This window comes from Danio aesculapii, chromosome 4 (assembly GCF_903798145.1).
Source record: "Danio aesculapii chromosome 4, fDanAes4.1, whole genome shotgun sequence".
Classification (NCBI taxonomy): Eukaryota; Metazoa; Chordata; class Actinopteri; order Cypriniformes; family Danionidae; genus Danio; species Danio aesculapii.
In genome coordinates this window covers 853243-866177 of record NC_079438.1, presented here as the reverse complement: position 1 = coordinate 866177, position 12935 = coordinate 853243, and the positions used below count along the sequence as shown (strand labels likewise).

The 12935-nt window shown below is 38.7% G+C and overlaps 1 protein-coding gene across 1 annotated transcript in view; it reads right to left on the bottom strand.

Annotated features, from left to right (window-relative positions):
• sapcd1 (suppressor APC domain containing 1) overlaps positions 1-8619 on the bottom strand; it is a 9679-nt gene extending 1060 nt beyond the window's left edge. Inside the window, exons 1-2 of the mRNA XM_056455007.1 lie at positions 7477-8619; positions 4264-4413 (exon numbers count right to left, since the gene is read on the bottom strand). Coding sequence (XP_056310982.1) covers positions 4264-4413; positions 7477-7563 — 237 coding nt within the window. The 5' untranslated portion in view covers positions 7564-8619. The remainder of the gene's footprint in view (positions 1-4263; positions 4414-7476) is intronic.
• Positions 8620-12935: the final 4316 nt, after the last annotated feature.

The window sequence follows — 12935 nt, the reverse complement described above, 5'->3', positions numbered from 1 at the left end:
GAATTTATAGAAATAAAAGCCATTAATAGTAATAGTATAATAATTAATTAATCATATATTGATCATTAATAATATAATAAACCTGCACTAATCTAATTCTGAATACTGCCTAGTTTTTGACTAAATTTAGTCAAGGAGCAAAGATATATGATGTCTACTTTAATAGCGAAGTGATCGCGATTGCATACAGTGATTGCATACACGCGATGATAATGAGAGGACTTGCAGTTCGTTTAAAAAAGCTTATTTAACAGCTCGCATATCTGTTTTTGCGATTAACGTACATGATTGCGCTCTCATGTTAAAATAAAGCACTCATGACATTTGCAGAATTGAGTAAATGCGCAATACCTGAAAAAGCAGATTTTCCACAAAATTCCGCAGATTTTCCACAGAATTCCGCAGATTTTCCACAGAATTCCACAGATTTTCCACAGAATTCTGCAGATTTTCCACAGAATTCTGCAGATTTACAGAATTCCGCAGATTTTCCACAGAATTCCGCAGATTTTCCACAGAATTCCGCAGATTTTCCACAGAATTCCGAAGATTTTCCACAGAATTCCGCAGATTTTCCACAGAATTCTGCAGATTTTCCACAGAATTCCGCAGATTTTCCACAGAATTCTGCAGATTTTCCACAGAATTCCGCAGATTTTCCACAGAATTCTGCAGATTTACAGAATTCCGCAGATTTTCCACAGAATTCCGCAGATTTTCCACAGAATTCCGAAGATTTTCCACAGAATTCCGAAGATTTTCCACAGATTTTCCACAGAATTCCGAAGATTTTCCACAGAATTCCGAAGATTTTCCACAGAATTCCGCAGATTTTCCACAGAATTCCGCAGATTTTCCACAGAATTCTGCAGATTTTCCACAGAATTCCGCAGATTTTCCACAGAATTCTGCAGATTTTCGCAGATTTACAGAATTCCGCAGATTTTCCACAGAATTCCGCAGATTTACAGAATTCCGCAGATTTTCCACAGAATTCCGCAGATTTTCCACAGAATTCCGCAGATTTTCCACAGAATTCTGCAGATTTTCGCAGATTTACAGAATTCCGCAGATTTTCCACAGAATTCCGCAGATTTACAGAATTCCGCAGATTTTCCACAGAATTCCGCAGATTTACAGAATTCTGCAGATTTTCCACAGAATTCCGCAGATTTACAGAATTCCGCAGATTTTCCACAGATTTTCCACAGAATTCCGCAGATTTTCCACAGATTTCCGCAGATTTTCCACAGAATTCCGCAGATTTTCCACAGAATTCTGCAGATTTTCCACAGAATTCCACAGATTTTCCACAGAATTCTGCAGATTTTCCACAGAATTCCGCAGATTTTCCACAGAATTCTGCAGATTTTCCACAGAATTCCGCAGATTTTCCACAGAATTCTGCAGATTTTCCACAGAATTCCGCAGATTTTCCACAGAATTCCGCAGATTTTCCACAGAATTCCGCAGATTTTCCACAGAATTCCGCAGATTTTCCACAGAATTCCGCAGATTTTCCACAGATTTCCGCAGATTTTCCACAGAATTCTGCAGATTTTCGCAGATTTACAGAATTCCGCAGATTTTCCACAGAATTCCGCAGATTTACAGAATTCCGCAGATTTTCCAGAATTCCGCAGATTTTCCACAGAATTCCGCAGATTTTCCACAGAATTCCGCAGATTTTCCACAGAATTCCGCAGATTTTCCACAGAATTCCGCAGATTTACAGAATTCCGCAGATTTTCCACAGATTTTCCACAGAATTCCGCAGATTTTCCACAGAATTCTGCAGATTTTCCACAGAATTCCGCAGATTTTCCACAGAATTACGCTGATTTTCCACAGAACTCCGCAGATTTTCCACAGAATTCCGCAGATTTTCCACAGAATTCCGCAGATTTTCCACAGAGTTCCGCAGATTTTCCACAGAATTCCGCAGATTTTCCACAAAATTCCACAGATTTTCCACAGAATTCCGCAGATTTTCCACAGAATTCCACAGATTTTCCACAGAATTCTGCAGATTTTCCACAGAATTTTGCAGATTTTCCACAGAATTCTGCAGATTCTCCACAGAATTCCAGATTTTCCACAGAATTACGCAGATTTTCCACAGAATTCTGCAGATTTTCCACAGAATTCCACAGATTCTCCACAGAATTCTGCAGATTTTCCACAGAATTCCACAGATTTTCCACAGAATTCTGCAGATTCTCCACAGAATTCTGCAGATTCTCCACAGAATTCCAGATTTTCCACAGAATTCCACAGATTTTCCACAGAATTCCGCAGATTTTCCACAGAATTCCACAGATTTTCCACAGAATTCTGCAGATTTTCCACAGAATTCTGCAGATTTTCCACAGAATTACGCAGATTTTCCACAGAATTCCGCAGATTTTCCACAGAATTCTGCAGATTTTCCACAGAATTCTGCAGATTTTCCACAGAATTACGCAGATTTTCCACAGAATTCCGCAGATTTTCCACAGAATTACGCAGATTTTCCACAGAATTACGCAGATTTTCCACAGAATTACGCAGATTGTCCACAGAATTCCACAGATTTTCCACAGAATTCCGCAGATTTTCCACAGAATTCTGCAGATTCTCCACAGAATTCCAGATTTTCCACAGAATTACGCAGATTTTCCACAGAATTCCGCAGATTTTCCACAGAATTCCACAGATTTTCCACAGAATTCCGCAGATTGTCCACAGAATTCCACAGATTTTCCACAGAATTCCGCAGATTTTCCACAGAATTACGCAGATTTTCCACAGAATTCCACAGATTTTCCACAGAATTCTGCAGATTTTCCACAGAATTACGCAGATTTTCCACAGAATTACGCAGATTTTCCACAGAATTCCGCAGATTTTCCACAGAATTCTGCAGATTCTCCACAGAATTCCAGATTTTCCACAGAATTACGCAGATTTTCCACAGAATTCCACAGATTTTCCACAGAATTCCGCAGATTGTCCACAGAATTCCACAGATTTTCCACAGAATTCCGCAGATGTTTAGCCCATCATTAATTCAGTTTTTTTACTTGAGTAAATGTGTGTAAATCTATATTTATTCAGTTTTTAAATTAATTACAGTAATATTATTGACTAATATGAAAATGTTCATCAGATTTATGTACAATGCAGGTTGTACACTAATATTGTCTGTCTATTAGAAGAGATATTATTTGAGAGACTTGCTTTGTTTACCAAATAAAGTGGATTTAATTGGATTTGCATTTTAAACATTAAAGAAAAGTTTGAATGAGTTATTTTTTATTTCACATATTAAGGTTTTAGTTATGATACTCCCAAAATAATTCTTCAGAAATCCGCAGATTTTTACCAAAATTCTCCACAGAAATAGCAAAAAAAAAATTTATCCGATTACGAAAGATGCGCCTAAATTTTGAAAATACGCATAAAAAGCATTTGTGCATAACTGACTAGGATAAACTTTTTATCCGATAACGAAAGATGCGCCGAACATATTCCAGTATGCGCATTAATAAAAGGTCATGTGATTTTGTTATAAGAGATCATGTGATGATGAAAATGTGTGTGAATGGACAAACCAGCAGACTGAGCACACTGTAGAACATCTGCCATGTTGTTTTGGTCACTCTAAAACGCCGTAACCATTTCAGTATTAATGTTATTATATTATTAATGACCTCCAGAATAGTCAACATCTTCTGCGCTCCGTGTTCATTGTGTCTCATTTGTCTTCTGAGGTGCAAGCCATTTATTAAATAAGGAAAAGATTGACTCAGCAACTCCTACCGCAGTAAATTCAGTTTTTACTGTTGATATTTGGCACCAGTTAATCAGGAAGTGGCGATTTTGTTCTCTTTGACTTGTTGGATGGAAACGCTGCTTTATTTGCACGTCTTTTAAGCCATATTACAGATTTACGCATAAATTTAATTCGCATTTTTGGATGGAAACAGACACGGATGAAGTTTAAATACAGCTTGTTGCGGTGGGCCTCAAAATCACTGGGATTTGGATCCTATTTTAACATCAGCAAATTTAAAAAAAAGAGACTTGTTGGGTTTCCATCACCCCAGTATGACTCTGGACACACTATACCACACACAGTTCTGTCCAAACAGCTTACAACGGTTGATTTTCATCACCTTTAATGAGATCTAATTCTGTTTAAATCAAAGTTGGCACAGTCCCCTAGCTGTAACGTACGTCTATAGTCCTGCTTTTATGTGACAGTGGTTTGAAGGTGTATACCTGTCTGTCCAAGTTTTCTGTGCTGAAGCTTAGGTGTCTTTGTGAATTGAGCTGCAGGCGAGTCTGGTACCATAGCTGTGTTTGCTCCACGACCTCCAGTCCAGCCCACAGGACGTCCTTCTCTCTTTCCAGATCCCTGCGTCTCTTTAACTGACAGAAACATACGGATGGAAACGTGAGAATGCTGAATCCCACACTACAGTAGCGCAGCACATATCATCAATAAGAGGAGGATACGTATCGAGAGTTGTGTGTAACTGCAAGAGTGTGGCACATTAAGGGGATGTTCATCCAAAAATGAACATTTACTCGCCTTCAAGCGGATTTAAAACATCATGAGTTTCTTCAGTTAAACGCAAGAGATGATATTGTGAAGAAAGCTGAAAGCAGCGACGTCCATAGAATAAAAACAATGACTATGGGACAGTGGTTACAGGTTTCCAGCATTTTTCAAAACATCTTCTTTTGTGTTATAAACTCATAAAGGTTTGGTACAAGTAAAGGGTGAGTAACCTTCAGTTTTGGGTGAACTATGAGATGAGCGTTAAAGGGACAGTTCACCCAAAAATGAAAAATCTTATCATTTATAAACAGTACGCAAAACAGTCGATGGTTTTATATATATATATATACACAGTTAAAGTCAGAATTATTAGCCCCCCTTTGAATTTCTTTTTAAAATATTTCTCAAATGATGTTTAACAGATTCAGGACATTTTCACAGTATGTCTGATAATATTTTTTCTTCTGGAGAAAGTCTTATTTGTTTTATTTCGGCTAGAATAGAAGTAGTTTTTAATTTTTTTTAAATCTATTGTAAGGTCAATATTATTAGCCCCTTTAAGCTATATATTTTTCGATAGCATACATACAACATAGCTGGTTTTGGCTGGGCTCCCAGCCTGGTAAAGCTGGTCAAGCTGGTTTTAGCTGGTCATTTTCCAGCCTGACCAGCCTGGAAATGGCCAAAACCCCTCTAAAACCAGGCTGGTCAACCAGCTAAAACCAGCTAACCAGCCTTGGCTGGCTGGTTTAAGCTGTTTTTTTCAGCAGGGTATGGATGCTATGCAAACCGGGGTAGTTCCAAATGCAGTAGTAGGGATGGCTGACATGAAACAGACGTCTCGACACAGTGTCGAGATCCCGAAGCGCAAGTGTTTCGAAACACTGTACCGAAGCATGATCCGAAACACCCAGGTCACGTGACAAAAGTGTTTCGAAACACCTGGTCACGTGACTAAAGCGATTCAAAGCATCGATCAGTTCAGAAGCGGTTCGAGACCTGGAGAATCTGCATTTGACTGATAGGGTCAGTGAAAGATTTCTGTCTCGTATGGCCTAGTGGACCGTCCATGTGGGTGTTGTTACAAGCTTCCAATGACTTTTGGGTTCGATTCCCGACTTGTACAAATACTCCAAAATCATGATTTTATGCATTTTAATCATGTTACTGTTATGGTGTAGTCTAGATATGATACAGCTGCTGATACGCCATCAATTTAGAGCATCATTTGTAACTGTAAAACAATAATATTTTACAGTACTGTGATGGTTGGGTTTAGAGTTGGGGTAGACGTTAATAAAATACAATAAATGGGAAATTTAATGAATAATATAAATAATTCTTGTTAACTTCTGTCCACAACTGTGTCTGATATATCAACAGCCCTGTTTTATGACCAAAACAAGCCATATTTATTCACAAAGTGTTTATTCGGACGTCAGACCAATGTTGAAACAAAACGATGCACGAACAAAGCATCTCAAACTGATATTAAAGCATTTCAAAACAGCTATATCAGCCTGAATTCGAACCAACAATCCCCGTGTGGTACTCAGGAACCCTAACCACTCCACTATATCACATGAGGGGTCATTCTTACAAAGTGGGGTTTAATACCTCAATCTGCTGAAGCTGTTCCAGTGCAATACATAAAAATGACCACTAGGTGTCACCGTAGAGTGAGGTTTCGAAACGTTTCGAAGCTTCGACACATTTGCTTAAACTGTTTCAGTGTTTCATGAAGCCTCGCTTTGCCCACCACAATGTAGTAGAGAATCCAGAAACGTAATCCAAAAACAGGCGAAAGTTTCAGGGCAGGCAGCAAAGGGTCAAAAACACAAAAAACAAAGAGAACCGCTTATGTACAAACAGTCTAGTGATATAAATAGTCCAAATAATCAGTGTGTGAGCAGCTTCAGCTGTGAGTGTAATCAGTCTGGATCTGGAACCGGTTGTGTATGTGTGTGGCGTGACTGGGTGTTGTAGTCCATAACATGGCAGATTTGTAGTTCACGTGAGCGTGAATGTTTTCCAGCGATCTCTGGTGGTTAGATCGCTGGTAATCATGACAGAAATAAACCCTAAACCTTAACTTCATTTTAACCCTAACCTAGTAGGTAATTATAATTAATTAATCTTACCCAGTAGTTAAGTTAATACACAATGACATGTTAAAATAAATTGTTACCAAAACTTTTACATTTTAAAATAAAAGGATATAAAAAATAAGAATGTTTTGGAGGATTAGACTGAAAATAACTAGATTTTTGGCATAAAACCAGTCTTATGTTGCACAAGTACATTGTTTTGGTCAAATTTATAGACTTTTCTTCTATCCCATAATTATATTTTGTACATTTCACTTCATTTAGACAGCTTTAAAGGCAAATTTCTCAATATTTAGGTTTTTATTTTAACCCTCAGATTGCAAATGTTCAAATAGTATTATCTCTGCCAAATATTGTCCTAATAAATTACACATTAATTGAAAACTTATTAATTTAGATTTAATGTGATGCATCATTTCCAAAAAATGTCCACTGATGACCGGTTTTATGGTCCAGGGTCATATATTATTGACGGTCAACAAATCGAGAGGAGTCAGCAACGAATTTGACACTAAAATTGCCGAATTTGTAACGAATTTATTTCAAATTTCATGAATAACTGCAAACATTCAACACGCAGTCTCAGAACGGTTCAAACCTCAAAACATCTAAATTTCTGAGTGTGCCTCACACAGGTGAGTGGGCTTGACAAACCACCTGTCGATAGCAGAAACGCTTTGGACGAAAGTGTATTATTTTAGCAAAGTGAGCGTCAGACTCAGTAACATCATCCTCCGCATCATTGCGATCAACAGAGAACAGACAATAAATCATCCCACTTGTTTTTCCCCTAAAAGTGATGCACAACACGTGATCTCTTACCCAGTAGAAGCTGTGCAGAGCATCAGGGCTGTACAGGCTGTTCTGCAGCGGGAGGATGAGGATGGTGTAAGAGTCTTCACATGCCATGTGTACAAACGCAGGCTCCAAACTCAAGATATACAGGAATAATGAGGAAAAGAGAAAGCAAGAAACAGAAATATGAAACCTCGTGAGGGAGGGAGGGACGGATTGAGCAACGCGAATAGATGGAGAGAATTTCTATGACGACTGGTGATGATAAGCCATCAAAACCAACACAATGTGATCAAAAACACATACATCTGCATCTACAGATGATACAATAGAGCAGATTTGGGGGGGTTTCAGAAATTCTTGCCCTCGGCAATCTGTCAGTGTTCACTTCGGAGCTGTCAGATGAACTGGCGACGCGTTTCAACTTGTTAGGGAATGTGACTGAAACTGGACTGATATAATAACAGGCGTGTTATCTGAACCAATAATATGTGAGATGTGGAGAGCGGGGGTGTGAACCAAACCTGATCCTCTGAGAACATTCAGTGTAACAAAGACTAATTGCAACGTTGCCCACAAAGTTACGACTTACAATTAGGCCTGTCACGATATATAATCAATGTTCTGCAACATATATTGCACACTTTTCGGCAAAACACTATATTATTTTATGCCACTCATTAAGTATGACAATGTACACTACCTGATAAAGTCTATTCCGGTTGTAAGATCAACACATAATAACTTGACTTCTAGTTGATCATTTGGAAAACCAGCATGGACCAAGATTCTCATAGAAATCAGTCAAGTTTGGTGAAGGAGAAATCATGGTTTGGGGTTATATTCAGTATGGGGGCGTGAGAGAGATCTGCAGAGTGGATGATCAACATCAACAGCCTGAGGTATCAAGACATTTGTGCTGCCCGTTACATTACAAACCACAGGAGAGGGTGAATTCTCCAGCAGGATAGCGCTCCTCATACTTCAGCCTCCACATCAAAGCTCCTGAAAGCAGGTCAAGGTGCTCAAGGATTGGCCAGCCCAATCACCAGATATGAATATTATTAAGCACATCTGGGGTAAGATGAAGGAGGAGGCGTTAAAGATGAACACAAAGAGTCTTGATGAACTCTGGGAGTCCTGCAAGAACGCTTTCTTTGGCATTCCAGATGACTTTTGTCAGGTAGTGTAGTATTATCCAGTAAATACTGTAGTATATAATATGTAATATACATATACACGATAGTTATAGATTACTCGGTCATTTGTTTATATTATCATATTGTTTTACCACAGCAATAGAGAACTATAATAGATTTAAGTGCTTTAGTACGGCTCAAAAACACTAATATTTACTAAAAATTACTACAGTATTTTGTAGTAGGCTAGGGGCAGAGTTTGAGAATAGGGCATCAACATGTTTAACCTTCAGGGAAGGATCTGTGTGTGTGTGTAATACATGGTGTAGTCTATATGTTTACGATACTCATTTTTTTTTTGATAAAAATAATATGAAAATTAGTTTAATATAGAAAAAAACACTAAAACCTATCGAGCTCATTCCCATATAGGTTGATAGATAATATATATTGACATTCGCGACAATCTCACAATTTCACACAGTTTCAGATGACCTGAAATATATAAACATAAACCCAATTATTCTTACAATAGGGTATATGCTGAAGCATGCTAATGGGACTCTTACTTTGCCAGTAACCTGGGTTAAGCGCTTCCGGTAAACTGTTTGCAATCGCAAAATCGGGGCGTTTAAGGTCTGTTATCTTTAAAAGTCAGCGGTCTCCACTGGCTGAGTGATATCTGATATAAAGTGGGTCTCAGATTGTGCAAGAAGCACTGCATTAAATAACTTCTCTCCCCGCCATGTCTTTATAATATGAGCATTTATTTTACCTCAGTATATTCAGTGAAGCTTCTACGCTAGCCTGCAGATTTTTGACTCGTTTTACAATTAAGCAACTAAATAAATGCCAAAGTCTGTTTACCTGATAGTATTTGAATGACATTACAACATCGATGCTGTAAAAGGAACCGTATAATAGGGGAAAAACTCACAATAACCGGTCACCGGAAGTTTATCAGTATAGGAACAACACTAGCTCGGCATATACCTATTAGCCTACTTGTTTGTGTGATTCTGTGTTTGACCACTGGGTGGAGTGCTGTCCTCAATAACAACACAGGTAAACGGGAAGAGTGACAGGTGTGTAATTAAGAAGAGCACAGCTGTTTTTGACAGTGATCGTGATGGAAGTTCATTCCGCTGTGGAACCCCTGATGAATAAAGGGCCTAAGCTGAAGGGAAATGTATGAATGAATGATCGTGATGGAAACAGCATTGAAAGGTAGTTGATGTTACTGTTAGCGACCTCTAGATGGCAGAAGTGCCAAGATGAAGGTAGCAGACGCAATAGCAGAAGAGGTCAGAGCAACAAGCACAGAATAAATGTTACAAGCGGCAGATCATTAATATAATCTCCCGAGCGTTTATTTAATGAACACCACAGGAAAGGTTCATGAGTGCACGATACAGTGAAACTGTGAGCAGGATAATCCAACTGAATAAACTGTATGACAAATACATAATGCAGTAGCCTACTACCACCTCAAGTGAAAAAAAATCGGTGTGTATGTCACTATATAGACGATATACTGCTTCATTTTCAGGAATATATTCCCATTCATAAGAGTAATGTTTTTAAAATTGAGTTTTATACCTCACTGAATCAATTATTAAAGCTTTTCATCAAGTAAATTTGTTAGCCCTGCTGAAAAAAACTGCTTAAACCAGCCTAGGCTGGTTAGCTGGTTGACCAGCCTGGTTTTAGAGGGGTTTTGGCTATTTCCAGCCTGATCCTAGCTGGTCAGGGTGGAAGATGACCAGCTAAACCAGCTTGACCAGCTCAAACAGGCTGGGAGCCCAGCTAAATCCAGCTATGTCCAGCTTAAACCAGGCTGGTCAAGCTGGTTTTAGCTGGTCATTTTCCAGCCTGACCAGCTAAGACCAGACTGGAAATGGGCCAAAACCCCTCTAAAACCAGGCTGGTCAACCAGCAAAAACCAGCCAACCAGCCTAGGCTGGTTTAAGCTGGTTTTAAGACAATATTTGGACACAACTATTTGATGATCTGTAACTTGTAACAGTCCTTAAAAATACCATCTTCAGTCCAAACACATGCGCTATAGGGGAATCGAATAAGCTAAATTGGCCGTGGTGTATGAGTGTATGCAGGCCCGTAGTCAGCCTGGTGAAAGGCCTGGTTCTTTTTTTCTCAAAAAGTGGATCTTTTTGCAACTATACGCCTCATTTTCTATTTAATTAATTAATTAAATTTAAATACTGCATTTTATTGACATTTTAAGCACTATTCTAAGTGATTCTGAATGACCGGATGGTCATCATAACCACGGCCAAAACTAATTAGCCAAAATAGTTTTCAAATCAGTTTGAATATGGGTCACTTTTGGTGCTTCACACCTTTTTATTGGTCAAGAATAAGGTCCAAGATTTAGAATCAAAGTTACTTTCCTCAACAATACAGTACTGTAGTTTTCCTGCACTATGTTGGACTCATAAAAAATATTAGTTAGCATTGGCCAGAACTGATTAGCTGAAGTCACGACAGCCAACAGAGGATTCTGCTTGGTCTTAAAACCTTATTCGATGGGTCATTTTCAGCATAGCAGTCAAAACAGGACAAATGAGCTCATGTTTGGGACACATTTTGGACCTTTGTCAGTGATGGGTGGGGTCTTCCGAACCACCCGAACTCCATCTGGCTACGGGCCTGGTGCGTGTGAATGCGAGTGTGTATGGGTGTTTCCCAGTACTGGCTAGCGGCTGGAAGGATGTAAAACATATGCTGGAATAGTTGGCGGTTCATTCCACTGTGGCGACCGCTGGGACTAAGCTGAAAAAAAAATGAATGAACAAATGTACATACATCAAGTGTAGAATTCAACTCGTGTAGGCTAATATGCTCAAAACAAGTCCATATGTCATATGTTATTTCAATATCGCTTAAATGAAAACGGAATCAAAAACTATATCAATATTTCAGATTGTGCGACACTTTCAGCATATCAGTTATAATACTGGTGTAGTTCTGGTTAGGGGGAAACAAACATCAGTATTACAGATGCAGTATTTAGTTTTAATAGGTTTCCAACGTCGGCTCATTTTGAAAACGTAGCCCTATATACATTTCCGGAGAGCGTGAATTATGTAGCCACAACTGCGTATGGCTGCATTTCGTCTTTACAACGAACGCTATGGGGCGGCATGACGGCGTTCGTTTTCGTGCTTACCGGCTGACCGCTTACCTCAGTGTGGACGGCTTTACCGCTGTTACCAGTTTGCAGATGCAGAAAGGACTTGACTGCGATGTCGGGGGTTTGACTCCAGCAAAGTACGGTTCCAGAAAGCAGGTAAAACGAAAGCTAAAACATAAAATAAACAGGTAAACAACAGGGTGAGGATGTGATGAAATCTGAAAATGTGGTAAAAATTAGGCAGCTGCGAGGGCTGTTCTTTTTCTGGATTGCTTTTGAAAACACTGTCGGTTAGGGAAGGGGGTGGGCGGGTCAATCGGCGAGAAGGCTCGACCTCCTTTAGTAGACTTTGCTATTCTAGTTGCTGAAGCCCTGAGTTTTGAGAGGGTTGGATTGTAGCTTGACAGAAGGTTTGTTAGTGAAACAGGAGATTATTTAAAGCTTTATATGTAAGAAGAAATATTTTCAAATCAATATACGAAACTTAACAGGCAGCCAGTGTAAGGGGGATAAAATTGGGGTGATATGATCATATTTTTTAGACCTGGTAACAACTCTGGCAGCTGCATTTTGTACAAGCTGAAGTTTATTAATAGAGGATGCTGAGCAGCCAGCAAACAGAGCATTACAGTAATCCAGCCTAAAGGTCATAAATATTATAAGCACTGCTGCTTGTTTTGGAAAAGACGGTTGCTTTTAAAATGACCATAAATTATATTAAATTAAATATATATATATATATAAAATTTCTTATTTCAATGCAATTGTTAAATACTGTATTATACTATATACATATATACATTCTATTGCACACATAAACCAAACTTTGTATCGAATCAGCACTTAATATTATATAATACATATAATATACATACATAAATTCTGATTTAACATGTATGTTTGGTTGATGTGTCTCTGATAGACGTCCCACAAATGACTTATTTGACCTTTTCAGCTATACAGTGTTTAGTTTGAACTAAATATTTAACAGTGAATTGTTAATGTTCTTTGACTGTGTCGGCGCTAATAGCCTTGTGGTCAGTGCATCACATGGCTCCGAGGTGTTCACGGCATCCCGAGTTCAATTCCCGGCTCGAGGTCCTTTGACGATCTCTGCTCCCCAAACTTTCCTGTCTTTTAATCTCCGCTGTCTTATCAATAAAGGTGAAAACCCCTAAAAAATAATAATTCTT